The 27,079-nt window shown below is 43.6% G+C and overlaps 1 protein-coding gene across 4 annotated transcripts in view; it reads left to right on the forward strand.

The window, feature by feature from the left end:
• Positions 1-24,509, forward strand: part of ABCG8 (ATP binding cassette subfamily G member 8) — a 38,223-nt gene extending 13,714 nt beyond the window's left edge. For all 4 annotated transcript variants that reach the window (XM_075595770.1, XM_075595773.1, XM_075595772.1 and 1 more), the window contains exons 2-13: positions 3,683-3,790; positions 4,158-4,314; positions 6,775-7,013; positions 12,960-13,092; positions 15,275-15,544; positions 15,798-15,963; positions 17,981-18,082; positions 19,577-19,776; positions 19,895-19,971; positions 21,348-21,615; positions 22,368-22,495; positions 23,930-24,509. In XM_075595770.1, the coding sequence (XP_075451885.1) occupies positions 3,683-3,790; positions 4,158-4,314; positions 6,775-7,013; positions 12,960-13,092; positions 15,275-15,544; positions 15,798-15,963; positions 17,981-18,082; positions 19,577-19,776; positions 19,895-19,971; positions 21,348-21,615; positions 22,368-22,495; positions 23,930-24,067 (1,986 nt within the window). In that variant the 3' untranslated portion in view covers positions 24,068-24,509. The remainder of the gene's footprint in view (positions 1-3,682; positions 3,791-4,157; positions 4,315-6,774; positions 7,014-12,959; positions 13,093-15,274; positions 15,545-15,797; positions 15,964-17,980; positions 18,083-19,576; positions 19,777-19,894; positions 19,972-21,347; positions 21,616-22,367; positions 22,496-23,929) is intronic.
• Positions 24,510-27,079: the final 2,570 nt, after the last annotated feature.

The raw sequence follows: 27,079 nt of genomic DNA on the forward strand, positions 1-27,079 counted from the left end.
ATCATATATTTTAGTGATAGGTTTAGTTGATCTATAGTTGCGCATAAGGTTTCCCAGAAGTCTACCCGTCTTATTACCGTGTCTGAAAAATTTGGCTTCTTTTATTGATTTTTTTCCCTAGTTCTTTTTTTCTAACCATATCTCACATATGGATTTTTTCTGGTTATAGATTTCTTTGTTTTGGGGTGTTGGATCTGTTTTGAACGCTTTGAATGCCTTGCTAAGTTCTTTACTTGCTTTACAGAACTCCTGTGCTGCCTGTTTCTTTCTTCTGGATATATATGCCATAATGTCTCCCCTAATTACTGCTTTTGATGTTTCCCAGAAGAGTATGGGGTTTGTCCTATGCTCCTGATTTGTGTTATCAAATCTTTCCCAGGCTCCCTTTAAGTAATTGACAAAGTCTTCGCTATTGCTCAGGTAGTTTGGGAATCTCCAGGTGTTTGGGCTTGCTCTGCCCAGCCCCATATCTAGATCTAGGCGCACCATTGCGTGGTCAGAGATAATTATCTCTCCCATGTCTATGTGTGTTATTTTATTTAGTAGGTTCGGTGTTAGTAGTATTGCGTCGATTCTTGAAAATGAGTTATGTGCATTGGAGTGGAAGGAGAAATCCCTCTGCACTGGGTTGAGCGTTCTCCATCCGTCCACTACCCCTAGTGCTGTTTTAATTGATTCCATGTTTTTGGTTTGGGCGCTTTCTTTGGGCGTGCTATCATTATGGTTTGATCTGTCTAAGAACTTGTCCTGTATTGCATTCCAGTCCCCCCCCAGGATTACATTTCTATGTTTATATTTTAGTATCTTGTTTATAGTTTCTTGAAAAAATTCAGTCTTATGGTCATTTGGTCCGTAGACATTGCCTAGGAGGTAGTCTATTCCTCCACTTCTTACCTCTGCCACTATGATGCTGCCCTCACTGTCTCTCTCTGTGTTGATTATTTCTAGGGGGAGATTTTTATTTATAAGTATGGCCACTCCCACTTTCTTTCCTATCGCCGGGGAGAAGATACTGTGTCCTACCCAATCTCTTTGTAGTTTATTGCTTTCTTTTGGATTTAGATGCGTTTCCTGTAGGAATGCTGTGTCCACTTTTTGTTTTTTTAGGTAGTTTAGTACTTTTTTTGCGTTTTATGGGGTTGTTAAGCCCCTTTACATTCCATGTTATTATTCGTGTATGCATTTTATGTCTATATGTGTTCCGTGTCCTCTATGTATGTCATCTTTAGCTCTTTCCTGTTTCCTGCTAAGTATGCTGTTCTGGGTTTTTTCTCTCTTTTCTGCTTGTTCCCAACACTCTTTTGTTTTTTTATTAGACCGGCTTGTCAACATGATCTCTGCCTTATTTTGTGTATTAGAACTTCTAACTTTTGAACCTTTTAACTTTTTAAACTTTTAACTTTCCTTTCTTTTCTGGACTTCACTTTTTTCCAGAGATATATTTTCTACCCTCTTGTGTGTTTCCTTATGTGTGCACTTTAGTCTCCTTGTCCCCTCTGGGGGATATATTTTCTATTTTATTTTTCCCTTAGCCAATTTCCCTATTTCTTTTTTTTTTTTTGTTTGTTTCTTTTGCGTGTAATTTTTATTTATTTATTTTTTGGCTTTTTTTTTGGTTTTGTTGTTATGTCCCTTGTCTTGCGGCTATTTTGTCCTTGTTTATTAATAACCTTGGTCGTATGTTAGGGTGTCTGTGTGTCCCTCTTGCTCATCTCCTTGTGTTTCTTGCTTGTGGTATGAGTGCTTCGAATGCTATAAAGTGTGGGTTTGCCCTCCTTCCCACTACTCTCTTGGTCCCATTGTTTGTATGTTCATGTGGTTATGTAGCTGTATACCTTACATCAGTGTCGTGGTTGCCCGTCTCTGTCCCCCTTGGCCACTATTTTGCATCCAGTCCAAAATACATACATGTGCAGGTTATAAGGCGTGGGGGCCCTGTGTGGTTTATATATACTGCCCTTAATACCAGTTACACACTCAGATATCCACACACATCCCTATATGCTGTCAATCAACCTGGGCTTGTTCATACACACTCTTGGGCCACACATATACTTATATCCATACATACCACTATTTTTTTTTTTTTTTTACAAGGGACAACTATCTTAATTCAGTCTCTTTCAAGCAAAATGTGTTCCTTGGCTCTGCATTCGTCTGCTTCAGCGGTCGTCGTCTCTTGTGTCATTCCGGTCCTCCTCTGCGTTCCTGGGGTTTGTCATCTTTGTCACGTACTTTTCCGCCTGGTCGTGGGAGGTGAAGGTTTTCACCCCTGTGTCGGTGTACATTTTTAGGGTTGCTGGATAGATCAGCGCAAATTTCTGTTTTTGCTTGTAGAGAGTGGTGCATACCCTGCTGAAATCTCTCCTTTTTTGTGAGACCGTTGCCGAATAGTCCTGGAAAATCATAATTCTCTTGTTCTCAAATGTCAGTTGGTCCATCTCCTTAAAAGCTTTGATAATTCTGACTTTGTCGTCGAAGTTGAGAATCTTTGCTATTATTGCTCTAGGTTTAGTTTCTTGGTCTTGCCTTGCAGCACCCATTCTGTGTGCTCTCTCGATCTTTATTGCGTGATCTGCGGATAGCCCAAGGTGCTCTGGGATCCATTTCTCGCAGAACTCTATGAGTTGGTACTGTTTTACTGATTCAGGCACTCCTATCAGTCTTATGTTGTTTCGTCGAGACCGGTTTTCAAGGTCGTCCACTTTTTCCTCCAATATGCAGTTTTTTTTCCTCAGTGCTTCTACTGCTTGATGCACTTCAGACATTTCATCCTCCACATTGCTAATTCTAGTTTCAGCCTCCTCCACTCTTGATGTATGTGCTGTCAGCTCGTTTTTCAGCTCATCTATGGATGTTTTTATTTTGTCAATTTTTTTATCTAATTGTGGGAGAATTTCTCTTGCTACAGCCTTTGCAATGTTTTCATGCTCTGACCTTGTTTGTGCCTGATTGTCTGCTCCCCCGGTGTGGCTGGATTCTCCTGCCTGAGCCTCGTGGCAGTCGGCCATTTTCAGTGTCTCTCTCCTTCTCTCTCCCTTGTCCTGGCGCTGTTGCTGCTGTTTTGGGGCCATCTGTGCAGTTTTGGAGAGATATTTCTCCATGCAGGTACCTCCGCTTGTTGAGGCGTCTGTCCCTTTAATTTTTGACATGTTTTGCCGGCTATCGGTTTGCGGTTACTGCGGCTTTCCCCGTCGGACCAGAGGAGCGCCTCTCAGTGCGTCCTCACAGACGTGTCGCCATACCGGAAGTCAGTACAGTTGTTTTTGAGATTAAAATGAATGTCTGTCAGCATTCCCCCATGTGGGATATATCAATGCAGAATATCAGTCACAATATTAACATAAAATAAACCACAAAAGCATTTGTTCCTTTTGAAAGCTGCACTTTTATTAAATAAAATGTATAAATAGTTAGCTTTTGTGTGCCCTTGTTATTGACGTGTGCATTTATAGTTCAGAAAATTATTATTTCATTTTTTTGGGATCACCTCCACTGTCTCCACATTTCTGTTTTCTAGACAATCAGGAATAGGAAAATCTGGACACTTTTTACATCATTTCTTTCTTGTCAGAAAAGTGTTATACTAATCTTGAAAAAAAAATTGTAATTATTGTACTGGACCTACTTTTATATTCACTGTTACTTGAAAAACTTACTGATCCTAGCAATATTTTTACAGTTCGACATGAAGCCTAGACATAATTTATTCTTGCCTGAAGACAACAGCCTATATTTTACATATTCTGGAACACCAAATGTCCTGGAGGTCAGAGACCTAAATTATCAGGTAAGGCTTTCTGAAAAATGTAATACATCTGATCAAGGTATACAGTTTATGCAATGTAGCTGTTTTTGTATAGAAAACTATATAGTCGTGTATATTCCAAGTGAGTAAAGACACTGACTCTGGCACTGAGTTTAATCCCCAGTGTCGGCTCCTTGTGACCTAGGACCAGTCACTTTATCTCCCTGTGCCTCATGCACCAAAAACATTGTTTCTTGCCTGCAAAATGTCTCTGTTAAGAGCTACGTAAAACTAGCAGCTCTATACAAGAACATGCTATTATTATTATTATTATTATTATTATTACTTAAAGAAAAGAATGACATCATTTCACCTTCACCTCAGTGCAACTGTATCATTTGTTTTTTAGGTTAATTTAAACGCTCAGATTCCATGGTATGAGAAGTTAGCAGAGTTTAAAATGCCGTGGGAATGGAATAAAGGCCCCGGGTCTCATACATCAGCCATGAAGAACTTGAATTTTAAAGTTAGCAGTGGGCAGATGCTGGCAGTCATAGGAAACACAGGTAAGATTATGCTATGCAATTGATTTGAAGAAATATTCTTTTTAAATAAAATAACACAGGATGCTCATGCTAATATGTAAGGCAAGGAGGTGGGTTTTCTGTTGATTACATTTCATTTGATTGTTCTGTACATAACACTAGTAAGTAAATGTGATTTGCCGTACTATACACCGGTTCCTAGATGCACCACATTCAGTTACATCAGGGAATGTAACGTGGCATTACCTAAAACAGGAACGGACGTTATGTCCCCTGAGTTCATGCCGCATCCACAGAGCTAATTATATATAAAAGCAACATCCATAGTACATCTCATTAGAGTAGGGTCAATGTCACGTCATTGTAGGATAACATTGCGGTATCTTCAATAACGGGTCGTGATATAACTCCTGACCTGACTCCTATCCAGACCCTGAAATACTGGAGTGGAGAGAAGAGGGAAGTAACGCAGAGAAATAATGCTGCGTTGTTAAAATGATGCCTTATTGTGGCATTGTACCCATCCAGACAATGTGCAATTTTAGGATTTGGATGGGAGTAACGGCAAGGTTGGTGCTGACTTTAGTAATGTAACGTTAAGTCCCACGTTAACCTTAACAGGCATTTATTGATTAGGAGATGATATGAAAACGCCTCATTTGCATATCACTTGCATCTCATTAACACTAACATCTGTTATAGGTAATTCTATCCTCTTTACAGGAGGAAACATGGCTTAACATTACAGTATTGTCCTTAGTGGATTTAGTGTTACTTAGAATGTGACTTTAAGGGATGGGTTATCGCACCTCATCTGGCATTAACTCCCATTCAAGTCAATGGGAGTTATCACCGGAACGGGTGTGACAACCCGTACTGGCATTTGATGCATGTGCCCTTAAGTAGCCTGACGGAGCTTAGGGCATCTAGGCTTAGGAGAGTTATCTTGCTATATCAAGGAGACACAAAATAGAACAATGTCCACAGCCTTTGGGTTTGAGAAAAGGCCTTTGTAGCATAAAATATTTATCCTACTGGACATCTGTTTTTGAGCTTTGCAACAATAAATGTGTCTTCTGTTTTTGCATCAGAGAGTGCTGTGGACATTATTCTATTCTATGTATGCTTTTGGATGTCTTGGTGGTGACCTCCAGTCCAGCACCTCCTTCTTTTATGGGGTTTTGCACACTGCTTCAATGTTTAATTGGTGCTGTTCATCTTCTGGGACTGTAGCTATAACAAGGGCAACACACAACTGAAGAACTGTTATTCTTGTCTTTACCTGTCCACAACACACAAACACGCTAATGTAAAACTAATCTTATTCGATTTGCAGTGTCACAAAGTCAGTCCATTACATTGATTTAGGAACCCCACAATTTGTTTTCTATACTACCTTTACTTTACTTTCATCCCACAATGAAAAAGTATCCAGTGGTTTCTCAATGTTTCTAGAAATATCAATGTCAAATTTTTCAAGACCAGTTGAAAATGATCAATGAACTGCTTTATGTCAGTATTCAGAACTGCTTTATATCAGGATTCAGAACTGCTGGGACTTCATTGTTTATTTGAGTGTGCGCTCCTAACATAAACAGTATGTATTGTACATCGTATAGTATTTATCAATATTCTGATGCAGGATAAAATGGTTAGTCGATAATCGGCAAAGCTATTATACATATCTTGAATACATAGTAGCCTCAAAGGTGAACTAATAAGCAGCCTTCAAAATAGCTCTGGAAATAGCTAGCCTACAATATGGACTGACAAGACTACCCTCTGTTTTGCCAGGAAAGCAAATACTTTGTTTAATAACATGCTAAAAGAAGTACAGGCATACCCCGCTTTAAGGACACTCACTTTAAGTACACTCGCGATTAAGTACATGTCGCCCAATAGGCAAACGGCAGCTCACGCATGCGCCTGTCAGCACGTCCTGAACAGCAATACCGGCTCCCTACCTGTACCGAAGCTGTGTGCAAGCGGGGAGACTATAGAGCCTGTTACACATGTGTTATTTACATCAGTTATGCACGTATATGACGATTGCAGTACAGTACATGCATCGATAAGTGGGGAAAAGGTAATGCTTCACTTTAAGTACATTTTCGCTTTACATACATGCTCCGGTCCCATTGCGTATGTTAATGCGGGGTATGCCTGTATGTAGTGAATTAAACCATAGCATTATACCAATAAATATAAGAGACTGTCGCATGAGCTTATATGTGCACAAAATCTCATGCAATGTGAAGATGGTTTATTAGAATATGTGGGTTGAATGGAATACATTACTGTAGGAACCGCGCAATGCAAAAATGTACATTATGGTTGTATTTGTTTGAATGCACATTTCTAATAAATGCTTTTCAATTACATATTTAATTTTTAAATGCGAGTTGTTTTTTTTTTTTGGAAGAATAAAACTCCTGCAGGTTGAAAAATGTCCTTTCAGTGTTTTTCTTTGTGTGTGTGCAGGGGCAGGAAGGACATCCTTACTAGACATTATCACATGTAAGGATGAAGGAGGGAAGATTAAATCGGGCCAGATACTAATTAATGGAAAGGTCAGCACCAAGCAGCTAGTTAAGAAATGTGTTGCTCATGTGCGGCAGGACGATCAACTCTTACCCCACCTGACCGTTCAAGAAACGTTATCCTTTGTTGCCAAACTTCGTCTTCCGAAGACTTTTTCAGAAGAACAAAGGAAAAAAAGGGTAATTATTATTATTTCCGTCTTGCAGCGGTAATTCTTACAATATTACTGCTTTTCAAGCAGAAACTCTGCAAAAGCTTCTTATGGGTTCCATGTATCAAAAAGGGAAATGGCGCATATTTTACTTTGCAAGGCACCGTAATATTTTTGTTTATTATTTGTTACATTTAGTAAAAACAAAATGTTACTAAATGGATTTGTAATCTAACAAATATATATATGAACATCTATATATTTTTTTATCTTAATTATTTTCCTGGCCATGTTTTTAATCCTGATTTGAGTCCCCACATAGGACCTCAATATTTGATCAAAAAGCAAATTGTCCTATACTAGAGGCTCCTGGGAATGAAGATTAGAGCATAACTCACCAGGCCCAGATAAATTAACCTTTTGTAATTCCACATTAGCCCTTTGGCCAAACAGCAAGGTTTCTGCGCTTGTGCTGTCCTGTAATATCAGCCAGGGCAGGCCTGCACAACAGGCGGCATGCGGCCCGCCTGCACTCGCTGTGCGGCCCGCGGCGGCTTTCTGCTCTCCCCCTCCCTCTTGAGTCCACTCTCCCGCGAAGCCGCTGTCACCCTCCCCCGCGAGGCCGCTGTCACTCTCCCCCGCGAGTCCGCTGTCACCCTCCCCCGCGAGGCCGCTGTCACCCTCCCCCGCGAGGCCGCTGTCACCCTCCCCCGCCAGCCCGCTGTCGCCCTCCCCCGCCAGCCCGCTGTCACCCTCCCCCGCCAGCCCGCTGTCACCCTCCCCCGCCAGCCCGCTGTCACTCGCTCTCCCCCTTGCAGGGTGGCAGTGCGCTATAGCATTGAGGCACTTCCTGCCTGCTGCGTGCTAGAGTGTGCGTGCAGTCCTGCCTGCTCTGCCGCCGCCGCCTCCTCCACCGCAAACCAAGGTAAGGTAGGGAAGGAAGTGCAGGGGGGCGAGATGATGCGATTTGATGTGCGGGGGGGGCGATGTGAAGTGCAAGGGGGGCGCAATTTGAAGTGCAGAGGAGGGTGATTGGAGGTGCAGAGAAGGGGGTGATTGGAGGTGCAGAGGAGGGGGATTGGAGGTGCAGAGGAGGGGGATTGGAGGTGCAGAGGAGGGGGATTGGAGGTGCAGAGGAGGGGGATTGGAGGTGCAGAGGAGGGGGATTGGAGGTGCAGAGGAGGGGGATTGGAGGTGCAGAGGAGGGGGATTGGAGGTGCAGAGGAGGAGGATTGGAGGTGCAGAGGAGGGGGATTGGAGGTGCAGAGGAGGGGGATTGGAGGTGAGAGGAGGGGGATTGGAGGTGCAGAGGAGGTGATTGGAGGTGCAGGGGAGGGTGATTGGAGGTGCAGAGGAGGGTGATTGGAGGTGCAGAGGAGGGTGATTGGAGGTGCAGAGGAGGGTGATTGGAGGTGCAGAGGAGGGTGATTGGAGGTGCAGAGGAGGGTGATTGGAGGTGCAGAGGAGGGTGATTGGAGGTGCAGAGGAGGGTGATTGGAGGTGCAGAGGAGGGGGATTGGAGGTGCAGAGGAGGGGGATTGGAGGTGCAGAGGAGGTGATTGGAGGTGCAGGGGAGGGTGATTGGAGGTGCAGGGGAGGGTGATTGGAGGTGCAGGGGAGGGTGATTGGAGGTGCAGGGGAGGGTGATTGGAGGTGCAGAGGAGGGTGATTGGAGGTGCAGGGGAAGGTGATTGGAGGTGCAGGGGAGGGTGATTGGAGGTGCAGGGGAGGGTGATTGGAGGTGCAGTGGAGGGTGGTTGGAGGTGCAGAGGAGGGTGGTTGGAGGTGCAGGGGAGGGTGGTTGGAGGTGCAGGGGAGGGTGGTTGGAGGTGCAGGGGAGGGTGATTGGAGGTGCAGGGGAGGGTGATTGGAGGTGCAGGGGAGGGTGATTGGAGGTGCAGGGGAGGGTGATTGGAGGTGCAGTGGAGGGTGATTGGAGGTGCAGTGGAGGGTGATTGGAGGTGCAGTGGAGGGTGATTGGAGGTGCAGGGGAGGGTGATTGGAGGTGCAGGGGAGGGTGATTGGAGGTGCAGGGGAGGGTGATTGGAGGTGCAGGGGAGGGTGATTGGAGGTGCAGGGGAGGGTGATTGGAGGTGCAGGGGAGGGTGATTGGAGGTGCAGGGGAGGGTGATTGGAGGTGCAGGGGAGGGTGATTGGAGGTGCAGGGGAGGGTGATTGGAGGTGCAGGGGAGGGTGATTGGAGGTGCAGGGGAGGGTGATTGGAGGTGCAGGGGAGGGTGATTGGAGGTGCAGGGGAGGGTGATTGGAGGTGCAGGGGAGGGTGATTGGAGGTGCAGGGGAGGGTGATTGGAGGTGCAGGGGCGGGTGATTGGAGGTGCAGAGGCGGGTGATTGGAGGTGCAGTGGCGGGTGATTGGAGGTGCAGTGGCGGGTGATTGGAGGTGCAGAGGCGGGTGATTGGAGGTGCAGAGGCGGGTGATTGGAGGTGCAGAGGCGGGTGATTGGAGGTGCAGAGGCGGGTGATTGGAGGTGCAGAGGCGGGTGATTGGAGGTGCAGAGGCGGGTGATTGGAGGTGCAGAGGCGGGTGATTGGAGGTGCAGAGGCGGGTGATTGGAGGTGCAGAGGCGGGTGATTGGAGGTGCAGAGGCGGGTGATTGGAGGTGCAGAGGCGGGTGATTGGAGGTGCAGAGGCGGGTGATTGGAGGTGCAGAGGCGGGTGATTGGAGGTGCTGAGGCGGGTGATTGGAGGTGCAGAGGCGGGTGATTGGAGGTGCAGAGGAGGGTGATTGGAGGTGCAGAGGAGGGTGATTGGAGGTGTCGGGGGGGTGATTGGAGGTGTCGGGGGGGAGTGATTGGAGGTGTGGGGGGGAGTGATTGGAGGTGTGGGAGGGAGTGATTGGAGGTGTCGGGGGGGGAGTGATTGGAGGTGTTGGGGGGTGATTGGAGGTGCAGAGGAGGGTGATTGGAGGTGCAGAGGAGGGTGATTGGAGGTGCAGAGGAGGGTGATTGGAGGTGCAGAGGGGGGTGATTGGAGGTGCAGAGGAGGGTGATTGGAGGTGTCGGGGGGGGGGGGTGATTGGAGGTGTCGGGGGGGGGGTGATTGGAGGTGTCGGGGGGGAGTGATTGGAGGTGTGGGAGGGAGTGATTGGAGGTGTCGGGGGGGGGGGAGTGATTGGAGGTGTTGGGGGGTGATTGGAGGTGCAGGGAGGGTGATTAGAGGTGTCGGGGGGGGGGGAGTGATTGGAGGTGTCGGGGGGGGAGTGATTGGAGGTGTCGGGGGGGGGAGTGATTGGAGGTGTCGGGGGGGGGGAGTGATTGGAGGTGTCGGGGGGGGAGTGATTGGAGGTGTCGGGGGGGGAGTGATTGGAGGTGTCGGGGGGGGGGGTGATTGCAGGTGTCGGGGGGGTAGTGATTGGAGGTGTCGGGGGGGGTGATTGGAGGTGTCGGGGGGGAGTGATTGGAGGTGTCGGGGGGGGAGTGATTAGAGGTGTTGGGGGGTGATTGGTGGTGTCAGGGGGGGTGATGGGAGGTGTCGGGGGGAGAATGATGGGAGGTGTCAGGGGGGAGAATGATGGGAGGTGTCAGGGGGGGAGAATGATGGGAGGTGTCAGGGGGGAGAATGATGGGAGGTGCACGGGGGGGAGAATGATGGGAGGTGCACAGGGGAGAATGATGGGAGGTGCAGGGGGGGTGGGATGTGTGTGGTGTGCAGTGGGGTACTGTGTGTTTGATGTGGAGGGGGAGCATTATGTGTGTGGGTGAGGGGGAGAAATGGGGGTATGAGAGATAGATGGGGAGTATCGCAAAGGTTGATAGTGAGGGGTTCTGGGGGAGATATGAGGATGATGAGGGGTGCTGGGGGAGAGATGATGATGATGATTTTACCCGTGCGGCTCAAATTTTTTTTCCTTGGAGCAGTTCGGCCCTTCTAGCTTTACGAGTTGTGCAGGCCTGAGCTAGGGTAATCCGTTTGCAGCTTTACACGAAAGGGGTCACTCCTCATACACTCTTAAGGTAGAGAACTCCCAAAGGAGCTCCTAAAAAGACAAAAAATAATGCACACAATGCGCACCACGGATTAGATATAAAATATTTCAACTTTAATATCTGGTCACAAGACCACAATAACCAATGTATCACAAAAAAATTATATTCACAACACGTTAATTAACTAAAGAACATCAAAAAGAATACATATAACAATTACATAAAATACATGGATGTTCCCACATAAGGGGACACTGACCCAGTACTGGCTTCTATGAAGCTGGATATCAAAGCACGAAAAAAACAAGGTAGTTGCAGTGGAAGTTCTATGAATAACCCAATTAGTAACCACAATGAGGGGAACAGATACTAACCACAACCAAACATAGTGCGACCTGTATGGTAAGGTATCTTAATATCAAAAAGTGTGATGATGATTCCACTCACATATTCCTCTTTCAAAATTAAGACAGGTTAGAGACACGTTCTCTCTCTAACTGGAGCTATGGTAGGACAGATAGCAGGATATCAGGATTTTCAAAACCTCAATGGGGATCTCCCCTAGGATTTCAGGTGCAAGGTAAAGGGTATGTTCTCTCCGAGATATAAAGGAAGGAAACTCTCAATAGTATAGTATGTCCACTATTGTATTGTAGATTACAATGTATAACAATATTGGTGCACTCACATTTTACAAACAAGGACCGAACATGGTACGAATGCAGAGGATATTCATCCATGGCACCTCAATCTCCGGCGTGCGTCTCCCTTCCAAGCTCCTCCGTCACTTCCGGTGACGACTCGTCTCTAGGCGGAGTTTGGCGGAGACACGCTCTCACCGTAGCCTGGATCACTCTGCAGTGCTCGAACAGAATGCTGATAAGATTCTACGCGTTTCGCAATCTTTGCTTCTTCAGGATTCCTTTTCCCACCAATTTAGGAATGTTTTTAATACTCTGCAAGTATTCTCGTATTCTTAATTTTAATACCCTTTTCGTTTTCCCAATATATTGTAAATTACATTTACATTGCAAGAAATATACAACATGAGTTGTTAAGCAATTGATGAAATTACGACCTGGGTATTTCTTTTGTGTTACTGATGATACAACTTTTTTTTTATTATCCGTTTTCATATGGGGACATGCCTTGCATTTACCGCATTTCTAATTCCCAATGATACCCAATCGAGTTTTGACTGGGCACCTTGCCTACAGTTTTGACCTGACTTGGGACCAAGAGCCCCTTCAGAATTTGGGCCTTCCTAAAAAAAACACATCTGGTTTGGATTTGATTAGTGGGCCCCAAACAGGATATAATTTTAGGATCCTCCAATGTTTGCTCAAAAAAAAAAAAAGATTTTGAGCAAACATTAGATTATCTTAAAATTAGATCGTGTTTTGGGCCCATTAACCAAGGACAACCGTTGACACCATTACTTAAAGATGTTCATAAATGTGATCCAAGTTTTTTGAAGTTTCTGGGGATTTAATGTATTCCAAGATCAGCTAGACATGGTTATAGAGATCTATTCTTGCTGAAAAAAGAACAATTCTGTATATACACTTTTGAGTCAAAATACCCTAAAGGATTCAATGAATTGATGGAACCGACCCCATTCCTTAGATAAGTCTTGGATATGACTAAAGATTGGTATTTGTAATCTAGGTCACTACTGATTGATCAACTTTATTTTCCAAATTTGATATTTAATTGAATTTTATTTCATTTTTAAGTATGTTTTACTAGTTGGTTTGGTGCTTTGTCATACTTACCAGTAATGTACATATTTATTAATGTGTTTATATGTATGTTTACATAAATATATATTTGTATTTTGTGTTTACATATGTATATGTTTTTGCATTTGTATTGAATATATATAGATATTAAAGTTGAAATATATTATATCTAATCCGTGGTCCGCATTGTATGCATTATTCCCCCCCCCCCCCCCCCACATTTACCCTTTGGGTTCATAGAGGAAAGTAGATTTTGATTGATGCTTTTGTTTGGTTCATGACAGGTAGAAGATGTCATAGCAGAACTGAGATTACGGCAATGTGCAAAGACCAAAGTAGGGAATGAATTCACCCGAGGAGTCTCTGGTGGAGAGAGAAGAAGAGTAAGCATTGGAGTGCAACTTCTATGGAATCCAGGTATTATTATTATTAGTTTTATCATCATTTATTTGTGAAGCTCCAATATTCTGCAGCGCGGAACAATGGGGCACAGAGTTATGTATATTTTATAAAGAGTTACATACAAGTGAGGACAAACATGCACAAACAGATACAAAGAGGTGATGAGGGCCCTGCTCGTGAGAGCTTGCAATCTAGAGGGAATGAGGGACAATGGTGAAACAAGAAGGTAAGGTGGCTGCTCATTGTAGGATGAGGTGTGGCTCTGGTTAGAATATGGTCCAGTCACACAGGTGAAGCCATTAAGGTTTTTTTTGGGGGGGGGGGAGTGGAAAGGATATTACATACGGTGGAGATTGGTTCAGCCACATAGCAAGTAAACACATTGCAGTGAATTGCAATGGATATCATGGAAAGAAAGAGTAGGTGAATCCACCAGCAAGTCCTCTCGTAAATGTACTTTATGGGAGAGTTGATCACCACCAGTTTCTTTAAAAAAAACAACCATGGAATTAGAGACCATTTGCAGATTAAAAGCCTTGGTGAGGCGTGTCTGAGGGCACAGCACTGAGAGATCTCTGCTGTGGCAAAAGTCATAAGATCTCAGAAAGATCGCCATGATAGAGAAGACAAAACAAACAGTGCACTGAGGATCAATAAGGCAGGGGAGCGCAAACTTTGGGAGCTGCGCCCCCTGCCTGCTCCCCCTGGCGCCCTCCTTACCTGGTTTGGCGGTATCAAATGACCCCGTCTCCATGGAGACGGATGTGTGACATCACTCCGCATGACACCGCAGTGTCATTTGACGCCGCATTGCCATGGCGATGCGTCAAAGCAAATCATCTGACTCCCAGTAAGTGAGTTAGCAGAGGCCTCACGCGATGCCCCGGCATTTAATTTAATTGCCTCGGTGAAGAGCGATGGGCCTCTGCAACCGCCCGCGCACTATCAAAAAAAAATCCCACTTCGCATACCGCTGCAATAAGGTATAAAAAACTGTACTGTAGAAGACATCACTTAAGTCAATAAGACACAAGTGCAACAATAAAAAAAACATATCAACATCAATATACAAAGTACATGAAGATTAAAAACATGAAAGGCAGAGTCACTGCTAATATCCAAATGAACGGAACTTGCAAATGTAAGCGTGCATTATCGCAGGTAAACCGGGAGTCATCAGAGAGTGCCAGCTGAAACATTGAGTGTCTCCGGATATCGATCACCATCAGTTGATGGGTGTGCATTGAAGAAAGTATCCCGGTTCCGACTGCTGCGACAGCAGGCATGTAGGCATATCCTTTGCCTACGCGTTTCACACATTGGTGCTTCGTCAGCACCTGAGATCTGGGGCACGGATTTCAACAGTTTATGCAATTTATTTATTTATTTATAAAATATTTTACCAGGAAGTAATACATTGAGAGTTACCTCTCGTTTTCAAGTATGTCCTGGGCACAGAGTAAAACAAAATAATACATGGTTACAAGTACAGTTACATAAATGAACAAGGTATACATTATATACAAGACATTGCATGCACAGTTAAAGAAAATATATATTATGAGCGTATGAAACAGTTACAGACCAGATTAAAGTGTGAGACAGCCTTAGATTTGAAAGAACTTAAGCTGGTGGTGGATATGAGAGTCTCTGGTAGGTTGTTCCAGTTTTGGGGTGCACGGAAGGAGAAGGAGGAACATCCGGATACTTTGTTGAGTCTTGGGACCATGAACAGTCTTTTGGAGTCTGATCTCAGGTAATAGGTACTGCATGTGGTAGGGGTGAGGAGCTTGTTCAGGTAGCTGGGTAGCTTGCCCAGAAAGTATTTGAGGGTGAGACAGGAAAGGTGAACTTTGCGCCTAGACTCAAGTGATGACCAATCTAGTTCTTTGAGCATTTCGCAGTGATGTGTGTTGTAGTTGCATTGGAGAACTTTGCAATTGCCATGATAGGTTGATGTTACGGGTATGGGATATAATTTATAAGCATCAACATATTTTCAACTTTCAAGGCATGCATTTAAAAATAGACTCATGGGATTAAAGAAAAATGATTGAAAATCAAAAAAACTATTGAAACGATGTTGGTAATTACTATAATTTATTCATGTTGTATTTCTCTCATTACAGTCAAATGACTATTATTTTTGAATATGCATAATCAGAAAGTCCCACCAAATCTTATTTTTTTTCTACAGGTATTCTTATACTGGATGAGCCCACGTCTGGTTTGGATAGCTTTACAGCACACAACCTTGTGATAACATTGTCCAGGCTTGCCAGGGGAAATCGATTAGTTCTTTTATCAATCCACCAGCCTCGTTCTGATATATTCCGGCTCTTCGATTTGGTTCTCCTTTTGTCTTCAGGAGCCACTATCTATTCTGGAACAGCCAGAGACATGGTTCAGTATTTCACATCTATAGGGTATCCATGCCCCAAATACTGCAACCCTGCAGACTTTTATGGTAGGTAAAGCCAATGTACAGGGCATGCATGGATTTGCAATGTTTTGCCACAGTTGTAGATGGAAACAAAAAACATTTATGCAAAATAAAATGAGTTGGGTAAAGCAAACCGGTTCTACCCACCACATTGTGCAAAATAGACAAGTATATATGTTCTATTCTTTGAAAATAATGGTTGTTTTAATTACTGTGTTAGTATAGGAAAAACATTCCTTATTATGAAGTTTGTGTATAACCAACTTTGTAATTGCAGTTGATTTGACCAGCGTTGACCGACGAAGCAGAGAGCAGGAAACGGAATGTCAGGAGAGGACAATGTCTCTGGCAGAGATGTTCTGGGACAAAGTCAAAGATTCAGATGATTTCTTATGGAAAGTTGCAGAAGAAGACAACAAGAACAATGCACCCAGTGGGGCATGGTAATTATTTTTCTTGTTTCCGATGACTGACAGTGTTTAAATCATAGGAAATATGTCATGGTAAAAAGGAACATCTGTTAGGTTAGCAAAAACACTGTCGTCTGAGGGGCCAGCAACGCCTCGGACAATAAAGGGGCTATCATGTAAAGACCACTTACAACATTTCAGGACCACTTGTTCTTTCACTAGATATTGTCCACTTTAGGCTGAGTCCACGCTGCCGCTGAGCTCGCTCATGCTTGGAGAGTGGTGCTCTCAAGCATGAGCGATCGCTGTCCTGCAACATTTTTAGAGCAGGAGTGGGGGGGGGGTGGCTATTAGGGGGGGGTGGCTATTAGGGGAGGGGGCGTGTCATTGGCTGAATAGGGGCTGTCTGTGTATCTCTCTCAGATATATATCTCCCCCCTTCCCTCATCTCTCTCCCCCCATCGCGCTCCCCCCCCCATTGCTCTCTCCCCTCCCAATTGCTCTCTCTCTCTCTCCCCCCCCATTGCTCTTTCTCTCTCTCTCCCCCCCCATTGCTCTCTCTCCACCCCATTGCTCTCTCTCCACCCCTTTGCTCTCTCTCCCGCCCCCCCTGCGCTCTCTCTCCCCTGCCACCCCCCCGCTCTCTCTCCCGGCCCCCTCTATCTCCCGGCATCTGCCCCTCTCTCCCCCCTTGTTTTCTCCCCCCCCTTGCTTTCTTTCCCCTCTCTCTCACCCTTCCCCTCTCTCTCTCCCTTCTCCCCCCCCTCTCTCCCTTCTCCCCCCCCTCTCTCCCTTCTCCCCCCCCTCTCTCCCTTCTCCCCCCCTATCTCTCCCGGCCATCCCCCCCCCCTCTCTCCCTTCTCCCCCCCTATCTCTCCCGGCCATCCCCCCTCTCTCCCCCCTTGCTTTCTCTCGCCCCTCTCTCACCCTTCCCCTCCGTCTCTCCCTTCTAAGCACCCTCTCTCCCTTCTCCCCCCTCTCTCTCTTTCCCTCCTCCCCCCCTCTCTCTCTCTCCATTCTCCCCCTCTCTCTCCCTCCATTCTCCCCCCTCTCTCTCCCTCCATTCTCCCCCCTCTCTCTCCCTCCATTCTCCCCGTCTCTCCCTCCCTTCTCCCCCCTCTTTCTCTCCCTTCTCCCCCACCACACCACTCGGTTTGCCCCCCACCACACAGCAGCACTCCGTTTGCCCCCCCCCCCACCACACAGCAGCACTCCGTTTGCCCCCCCACCACACAGCAGCACTCCGTTTGCCCCCCCACCACACAGCAGCACTCCGTTTGCCGCCCCCCCCCCCCCACCACACGGCAGCACTCCGTTTGCCCCCCACCACACGGCAGCACTCCGTTTGCCCCCCCCCCCCCCTCAGTCCGTTTGCCCCCCCCTTCAGTCCGTTTGCCCCCCCTCTGTCCGTTTGCCCCCCCTCTGTCCGTTTGCCCCCCTCTGTCCATTTGCCCCCCCTCTGTCCGTTTGCCCCCCCTCTGTCCGTTTGCCCCCCCTCTGTCCGTTTGCCCCCCCCCTGTCCGTTTGCCCCCCCCTCTGTCCGTTTGCCCCCCCCTCTGTCCGTTTGCCCCCCCCTCTGTCCGTTTGCCCCCCCCTCTGTCCATTTGCCCCCCCCCCCTCTGTCCGTTTGCCCCCCCCCCCTCTGTCCGTTTGCCCCCCCTCTGTCCGTTTGCCCCCCCCCCCTCTGTCCGATTGCCCCCCGAGCTCAGCGCCAGCGGGGACTCAGCCTTATATGCCTGCTCCTTTTCTTGTACTTGGAGAGGGTTTTTTTTTTTGGAGTCTGGGAGTTCGCCCTCTTGTTTTGGGGAGTTGAGCACTGGGTTATTTCTTTTCTGCCTTCTGTTTGGGTGTGAAATTATTGAGTCTGTGAACTATTGAACTTAACAGCTAACATTGATTATATGGTATATCATTTCCTCCTTAAGTGTCTACTGTCTTAATAACGGGGCCTACACTTTTTTTGTAACACTTGTTATGGTTAATTTGTTCAAAGCTAGCTCATTCCTTTTAGGTTGGGATCTTTATCAGACATCCTTTCTTTTTCTCCTAGTTTTAACGTGCCTATCTCCTCGTCTGAAAAAGTCATTACAGTAAATTCATATGCAACTGATCAATTGCCTGGAGGTTTGCACCAATTCTCCATATTGATAAGGTAATGCCAAATAGAATTACTTATATTCAATATTGTACATGTGTACAATGCATAGTAGCACTGTGTGAAATAATTGCCATATAAAAGATTACATTATGTTAAATTTTATAGTTTCCTACTTGATTCCACTTACAATTCCCATTGCAGAGCTTTGTGGAAGGATACTTTCATTAACATTAAAATATATTACAATGGAAACTAGAAAGTATCACGGGCTGCACCCAACTTTAAAATATACAAGTGATCCATGGGTTGTGATAAAAAAAGAAAATCACGTGAATATAATTTAGGTTATTCATCAATAGTCAAATTGTTAATCAAATGCAATTTTCCAAACTTGTATCAAGTCCATTTAAATAGCTACAGAATGTTGAAGTTTGAAACGAGTGCTCCAATGCCGATTCATTGTTTTCTAATTTAACAACATTGGGGGCGATTTATCAAGGCAAAAGAGGTGCAATTCAAAACAAACTGTACCTGATGTACACTGTATAAAAAAATAGTTTTATTGATTTCAATGTCATTTTTTTTCTTTGCTACATATTGTGAACATCTTTTCTTCTGAATTGCACTATTTTTGCCTTGATACATACAGATATGGCCAGCCTCAATGTTCCTATGTAGAAATAACACACTATATTCAGCTATAACTCAGAATATTGCAGTTTCCATAGTATTCAATGGAGATTATAATACAAGATAACACAATGTGCCCTACCATAATGCACCAGAGGGAACAATGAAGCCTGCTACATCTGACACAATTTAGTGTCTTTGGTTAAAAAGGCACACCATTTTGTCCACAAACTCGCAATGCAATTTGGAAAACAAACATTTTTGAATAACCCTTTCTCCTTGGATACTAGGAGATCATTGACTAGTGGTTCCACATTTATGTTTAAACATCCATTTACTCTGCCCTTTTCTTTTTAGTAACAATGAATCAAGGTCTGTTATGTCAGTTTTGCTCTGCTTGCGTCAGGATAAGGCTACGCTTATAGTGCCGGCGACGGTGACGTCAGGCTTGCGTTGCTGGAAAACAAATTGAGATGACTTCCAGCGATCGCGACCAAGCCGTCACTCCGTCACGTCGCGCTTACTATAAGTGCACGCAACGGCGGCAATGCATTTGTTTTGTCGCAACGCTGTCGCCGTCACTATAAGCGCAGCCTAACAGTATGACTATGGAGCAATAGAAGGAGTTTGAGGAGACACTTACATGGTGCACGCATAAAGATAATAGTGTTTGTCAGTTTTATTGTTCCGTGCTTTTGTTTTGTTTTGAACTTTTCATGTGTCAGGGAAACTGCCAACCCCCATGTTACTAAGTCAACCAAACAAAAACGTCTCTTATACAGAACTAAAAACAGATTCTCTGTGACCTTCACATAGTTTTATTAAATACAAAGCATCCTTGGTAGTGTTCAATATTTCAACATTAAAGATTTCCTTTGTGAATCCACACAGAATTTGAAGGTTTTCTATCTCCTGCAGGCGGCAGGTGTCCAATGATTTGCGAGATCTTACAACATTATTGATCCATGGATTTGAGGCTCTTCTCATGGCTATGTTAATAGGATTTTTATATTATGGACAAGGAGGAAACCAACTTTCAATAGAGGACACCATTGCACTATTGTTCATGAAGGGATCACTAACACCATTTGCAGTGGTATTAGATGTTGTCGCAAAATGTAAGTTTAATTCTTCGTTAAACCTTTACACTTGGAGCTTGCTTTCAATAACAAGCTAATAATAAATAACAGTGGAAGAGGTTCTTATCAACATATTTTGTACATGCTTTTCTTGCAGGTCATTCAGAGAGGGCAATGCTTTATCATGAATTAGAAGATGGGATGTATTCAGTTACGCCATATTTTTTTGCTAAGGTAATTTAGTATACTTTCTCATTTGCACAATAAATAGCAATTATACCTTGTGTTTGTAGTAAATCATAGCATTCATACACATGCATGTTATTAGTGCTTCAACCTTAAATACATGATAAAAAAAAGACATATTCAGTTTAATCTGAGAGCACAGAAGTGTAGGATAAAATATGTTATATCCACGCTACATTCTATATGCAGTGTGCATACAATAAGTAAATCTGTACATGTAAATATTGGTGCATTTCCAAAATCAGATTGGACATAGTGCAGCAGGCATGGGGGTGCTTGCAGCGGTGCGCAAACGGGGGGGGGGGGCGCCTGACTGTGGGGGGCGCGGGGTTTACAGAGGCCCCGCGCGTTTCCCGAAGGCAATTAAATGAAGTGCCGGGGGAGCGGTGAAGGCCTCTGTACCCTGACTTACCTTGGCTCCGGCGGATCATTAGATGCGTTGCCATGGCAACGCGGCGTCAAATGAGGGGGGGACGCGGAGAGAGGGGAACCGCTGGCAGGGTGGCGCAGGGAAAAAAATAGGCAGCCCCCTTGCATTAAGGTACAGGAGGAAAGTTTATTTCAGCAAAAAAGAAATAGGTCATGCTCTAAAATTGGGGGTGGCAGGTTTATGAGAAATGTGAAAAAGTACTTCTTCATGGAAAAAGTTGTGTATTTGTGGGATAGCCAGGGGCTAATACAGTAATGGGATGTTCAAATGCTTTGTATAGACCCAAGGCTATCCTAAATATGAATGAACGCCAAGGAGCAAATTGGGTCTGAAGTTTAATAACAGATTGAAAAATGGGCATACTAATAGGGGCAGGTGGTTCTTATCTGTGGTTAAATTCTAGAGGGAGAGACAGGGAGAAAGACAGACAGAATAAGCGGAAGAATGGAAGGACGAGATAAAGAGATTGAGAGGAGAGAGATGATGTGGCTCTTGTCATGTTAGGTTTTTAAAATAGCCTCCTCACCACACACAGATTCTATTTAAAGTCTAAACTCACGCATGTAAATGACATACAAACATGTATTATATTTCTGATTCTATACCGTCAATTGATACTAAGGTAACATTTCAAAACCCTTCCTCACAGACATGGACCTCAATGGTATTTCTTTACTGCATAGTTTTTTTTATATAAATGGCTGACACTGCCTTTAATTGCATCCTGACTCAAGACGTGCAATAAGGATCTGTTCTATTTTAAGCGGAAAAACAGCAAGTGGTTATACTGTGTTAAAATTATAATTTTATCGTCTTACTAATGTTTTAGATACACACACAGTCCTCAGGTTCTTAGTAGAACATCGCACTGTGTAATTGATGAGAATTTAGGAAGGCGGCATGGTTATAACAGCTGGTTTATGTATTTTGGCAGGTCATTGGGGAACTCCCTGAACACTTTGCTTTTGTTATTTTTTATGGTGTTCCGATATACTGGCTGGCAAATCTCAACCCAGAACCTGCGAGTTTCTTTTTAAACTTCTTTTTGGTTTGGCTTGTGGTATACTGCAGTCGGACAATGGCATTATGGATGTCAGCTTTGTTACCCACTTTGCAGATGTCTTCGTTTCTCTGCAATGCCCTTTTTACATCATCCTATTTGACAGGAGGTTTCATAATCCGCCTGGAAAACCTATGGACAGGTAGGAAAATGAAAACAACGCTCTACAATTGCCTAAACAAACCCTTAATTGCAGGGCCGCCTGGCAGTGAGGTGGTGTTAGATGTGGTTATTTGAAGAAAAAGAATTCCTTAAGAAATGCTTATCATAGAATGAATGTATGGGTGATATGTGTTTCCTATAACTGCATTATTGGGCAACTCCATAATGTTTTTTATGCAAATATACATATTAATGGAGGCATCACTTTATTATCATCGACATTAAGACTGACAGCAAACTGATGTCTGAATAAGTGTGTATCTTTGCTTAATGTTCAGGGGTGCCCAGTAATAACTATTTTGTTATTCTTAAACTCAGAGCTTTAAATGGATTTTACACAAAAATATTGAGGTGCCACATACATAACCTTCTTTTTGTAAGTAATGTGTATTCACGCGCATCTGATATTTTGCCTAAATATTGAAATCATAAATGTTGCATATGAATTTTCAAAACCACACAGTCCTATTGTTAATTTGCAAAACCTATTGCTGCATCATATACCTTGATGTATGTTTTTTTATATTAGGATAATGCAGCATATTAACTAAGCTGTGGTCTGCCACAAGACACCTTTCGGCACAGGAATACTCCCCTAAAGCCAATTTGCTGGAAGGCGTGATTTGGAATAGCAGCACTCGGTCAATCTGTCCAAGATGACTTGTTAATAGACTATGAAGGATTTCCTTTCTGTGTCAGAGAATGCTGAATGTTCCGTCTTTCCCATTGCAGTTCCGTATTGGATTTCTCATATCTCCTTTCTCCGTTGGGGATTTGAAGGACTATTGCAAGTTCAGTTTACTGATCACCAGTATGATGTGCCTGTTGGAAATTTCACTGTTACTATTCCAGGAAAACTGGTGAGTCATAACATCTGTCAGTACTGTATATACCGCGCACTGTTAGCAATACGAACATCTGCTATTTAATAGATTTTATATTTTATTGTAAAAGTGTTCATGCAGCTGTTTCTGGGCTGGAAACCGGATGTTACATTTCTAGTGGTCTGCATAGCTTACTGAGTGAAGTTACAATAGAATTAATAAACGTGTTCATTAAAACCCCAGCTTGTGAATTCAATTTCTGCCTAAGCCACTTTCACTTGTGTGTTCCGATACAAATCACTTTCTCTCCCTATGTCTTCACAGGATATACTAGGAAAAGAGATGTGTACAGATCCTTAACAAGCCCACTATTATTTTAGAGGTTGCCCTCTGACTTAGAGATGGGGTTTATCTGCGAATGTAAGGGCTGTTTTAGAACGCAGATGGAATTCTATTTCATAGTTCTATATGTTTAGGAGAAGGGGGAATTGCACCCAGTGGAGGTACAGATAAAGACTCACTGGCTGCAGGGACATTAGGAGCCAGTCTTTAGCATGGTGCTGACCTTTCTAAGGGCCAGGTAAATAATGTGGAGGAGTGGCATACCTATTTAGATAATCATACATGATCAAACATATATTAATAAATACAATATATATATATAAAATATATTTTGTTCGTATACATATGAGAAATTGAATGCTCCAATGAATTCGGAATATATACAGTCTTGTATCAATAATCCTTATGAAAAACTCTGGAGTAAGACTCTAATATGGAGTGGGTAAAATACGGTATCTAGAGTGGTAAACCAGTTAAATAAGAATATAATATCTCCTTAAGCAAATAATCAAGGTAATGATAAATCAACTTGAAGTTCTCATTGGAGAAAAACTTGATCGGAACTGGAGTTAGAAACACTCTTCACATAACAACATTATGAATAAAGTCTATGATGGCGTGTCCAGCCGCAAATATAGAAATCCAATAGCCAAAGAAGAAAAAAGCAGCGCAGTGCCAGGGAGTCGGTGGTATAAAAATGAGAATTCTTTATTCAAAAAAAGAACATCAACCAAGGGAATTGTGCAACATCCTACGCGTTTTGGACGTAATGTTCTTTAACAAGGAGTATGCTACTTGTTAAAGGACATTACGTCCAAAACGCGATAGCATATTCCTTGTTAAACGCGTGTAGCATACTCCTTGTTAAAGGACATTACATCCGAAACGTGTAGAAGGTTGCACAACTCCCTTGGGTGATGTTCATTTTCTGAATAAAGAATTTGAGGACCAGTGAAGCAGGCCTGACATCTATAGGTTTTACATTAATGTGTAGGCTTTGTAATTTAATATCAAATGCAGTTGTTTCCCTGGGTCCCTTTGTGTTGTGTCAAATACTAAAATATAACTATTTGCCAATACGTGATAAATGCAATTAATTATTAACCTCTTTGTCCATCTTCCTTACAGATCATCGAAAGTATCGGCATGGATTCCTACCCACTTTATGCATGCTACATTTTACTTATCGGTATAAGTGCTGGTTTTCTGGCTTTATACTTCTTATGCTTAAAGTTCATTAAACAAAAATCAAGTCAAGACTGGTGAAGCACAACCCAGTCAACACAAGCATTATTAATACTTAGTTTACATAAGTATTTGTATGAATATTGTTAGGACTTAGTTCACGAAGGCCTACCTTACATGCATGCCGACTATAGTTAGATTTGAAATTAGAATGAGAACCTTACTAGTCAAACCTTCCCTTTTAATGAATTGGTCCATGGACAGCTTCAGTTAGTTCTGGCTACCATTGTAACGGTCCCATTTTGGGTTGATGTAAACACAGTTTGGTGGTCGGAATCAGACAGTGAGAATGTGCATGCATTTTGAACACCTAATGCCCTCATGATATAAAAATGTACTTTCAAGTTACTTGTATATGTATATGTAGTGACAACATACCCTTTTTGGCTTAAGGGTTCTTGTTTGGGATTCTTAATACCCACTGTATTTTAGGGTAAACCGTAGTCACAGGACAATCCAGCTCTGGTTTAATTCTTTTATTTTCCTTAGCACTGCAACAGACAAAAATCAAGATAAACAAAAGAATCAAAAATAAATCCTTGCTTTATCTGAGCATTAACTAGACCACAATTCTCTAGCTATCTTTGGTTGGCTTCCCCACTTACCCAACAATAAAACACAGGTATCATAAACAAACCTGCTGCAGGTTTTGTAGCATCCATCCCTCTTCGTCAGAATAGGGGACAGGGGAGAACTGATCCAGCCTGGCCTTTTTAAACTCTGTTAATCAAGGCCAGGTGATCTGCACCTGGCTTCGTTTGCAAAACCTTCCCTGGGGCTTTAACCCTTAGTAGGGACAGGTATACTTTGCAAATGCAGGGCTTATGTATCTCCCATCCATGACTTTACCACCTTTCCTCGCACAATATATAATATACAAAGAAACAAACAGCGCAACCTTAAACAATTACCAATGCAATTAATATAATGCTACCAACACACATATATAAAGGGAGATGTTAAACTTTACAATCTATCTAACCCTATTCAGCCTGCTGCCATTTAGGTCCACGGCTCCACAACCGCCGCAAAGAGTAAATACCAGAAGAATGACGTAGGCGCAAGAAATAGGGAAGAGAAAAAAGGAAAGGGGAAAAAAACATAGGGTAGTACACTGGCGACACACTTTATTCGAGCTTGGCTAGTCCCACGAATTCGGGTATACCCGGGTGTATTGAGGTTTGTGACTGTTTTCTGCCCGAGTGCATTGAGTTATTTTCCAGGCAGGGATTGAAGCATTTTATTCCCGCTGGATGCAATACTGCACAGTATATATATTTAAACTGCATTACAATTCATGAATTTATGCCATCTGGTAGACACGCGAAGCATTGCAGCCTATTAAATCCTAATCATTATCATTTAACAGATCAGCCGCCCATCAGCCAGGCATGAACCCAGGCTGGGAAGGCAAATGCAACGGGGCTTGTCAAAGGTTAGGAGCGGCGCATTCCAGGTATCTGCCAGGTACATACCGGGTATTTGCTCGAATAAAGTGTGTCGGTGCAGTATGTTCTCAGTAATTTCAGCACTAAGATGGTATGATATGCACTCACAGTTATAAACACAAATAAAAGCCTTTATCCACAATGGCATCGGGATCTCGGCTCGATATTACAGTCCCCACTGGACTTCTTGCAATGTTGATGAAATCTCCACACACTCCAAATAGTTCAGCAACAGGTTAGATTATGGACGGACAACCTCTGTCACAGGGATTGACCATATGCATGTAAAGCAAGGTAAGGAACACAAGGTAGTGTAAAACTGTTTAAATGAAAAAATGGTTAAGATGCCATGATAAGTAAAAAAACTCACACTCTGAGTTATAAAAAGGCAGTTTAGAATATTTAGCTGAGTATCTCACACTTGCTGCTACTACGATACCGGCGTCTGCATACACCCACAACCGTGTCACGTGATCATGTCGCAGTCTTGCGAGATCTCAACTCTGCTCCACAGTCCGCGCTGTGGATGCTGGTCACCGCATTCGATATGGACATCAATCTTCTCACTCCTGTACACTGTACCAACACGCCCTACGCGTTTCACTGCTATGGCTTCATCAGGCACTGATATTCGTGTACCTGTTCCTGCCTAGGGTTATATAGTCATCTCCCATTTTTGATTGGATGTCTGATTTGGGATTGATTTATTTCCTGTTTTTCTGGTTAAAGAGTCTGTTGTGATTAGGACATAATACATATTCTTTTAAATGGAAACTTCCTGACGTCTATTTCTATTGGATTAACCCTATTTAGTTAACACCACTATTTCATATATAGAATAGTAATCCCATCAGCCATCATTTTATATATATATATATATATATATATATATATATATATATATATATATATATATATATATATATATATATATATATACAGTGTTCGACAAATCACCCAAAAATCTACTCGCCCAACCAAAAAAATCTACTCGCCACCTAGTCCCACCCCATGTCCAGCCCCCAACCCCGCTTTAAAATAAAATATATAAATAAAATACATTTAATAAATTCCTAGGCAGAACAACATTCGTTTTTGACATAAATGTATTTATTGTATTACATTATACTACAATTAGTCCGTGTTACGTGTGTGTGTGTAAATGTCGGATCTAGAAATAAAAGCCATATGTTAATGACTAGTTTCCTGAACCCCTTAACCAGTGTCTGGACGTCCCCGCTTCACAATATCTAAAGCAGCAATCCCGCCTGGGATCTTACCTGATCTGCAGTCCCTCAATGTCCAGGTACCCTCATTCCCGCAATGTTATACATTGGAGGGGATGTGTTCCCTACCTGTCTTCTGGGTTAGGGGGGTTCCGATGTCTTCCGTGTGAAGCTTGAGTCAGATCTGGAAGAAAACAGTATAGGTTATTTCGGTGTAGGTACTGTATAGGGCAGTTAAGTTATATAGGGTAAATAAGAGACTGGGTGAGTGACTGACTGGTGGGTGGGTGGGTGAGTGACTGACTGGGTGGGTGAGTGACTGACTGACTGGGTGAGTGACTGACTGGGTGGGTGAGTGA

The sequence above is a fragment of the Ascaphus truei genome, chromosome 4, assembly GCF_040206685.1.
Source record: "Ascaphus truei isolate aAscTru1 chromosome 4, aAscTru1.hap1, whole genome shotgun sequence".
Lineage (NCBI taxonomy): Eukaryota > Metazoa > Chordata > Amphibia > Anura > Ascaphidae > Ascaphus > Ascaphus truei.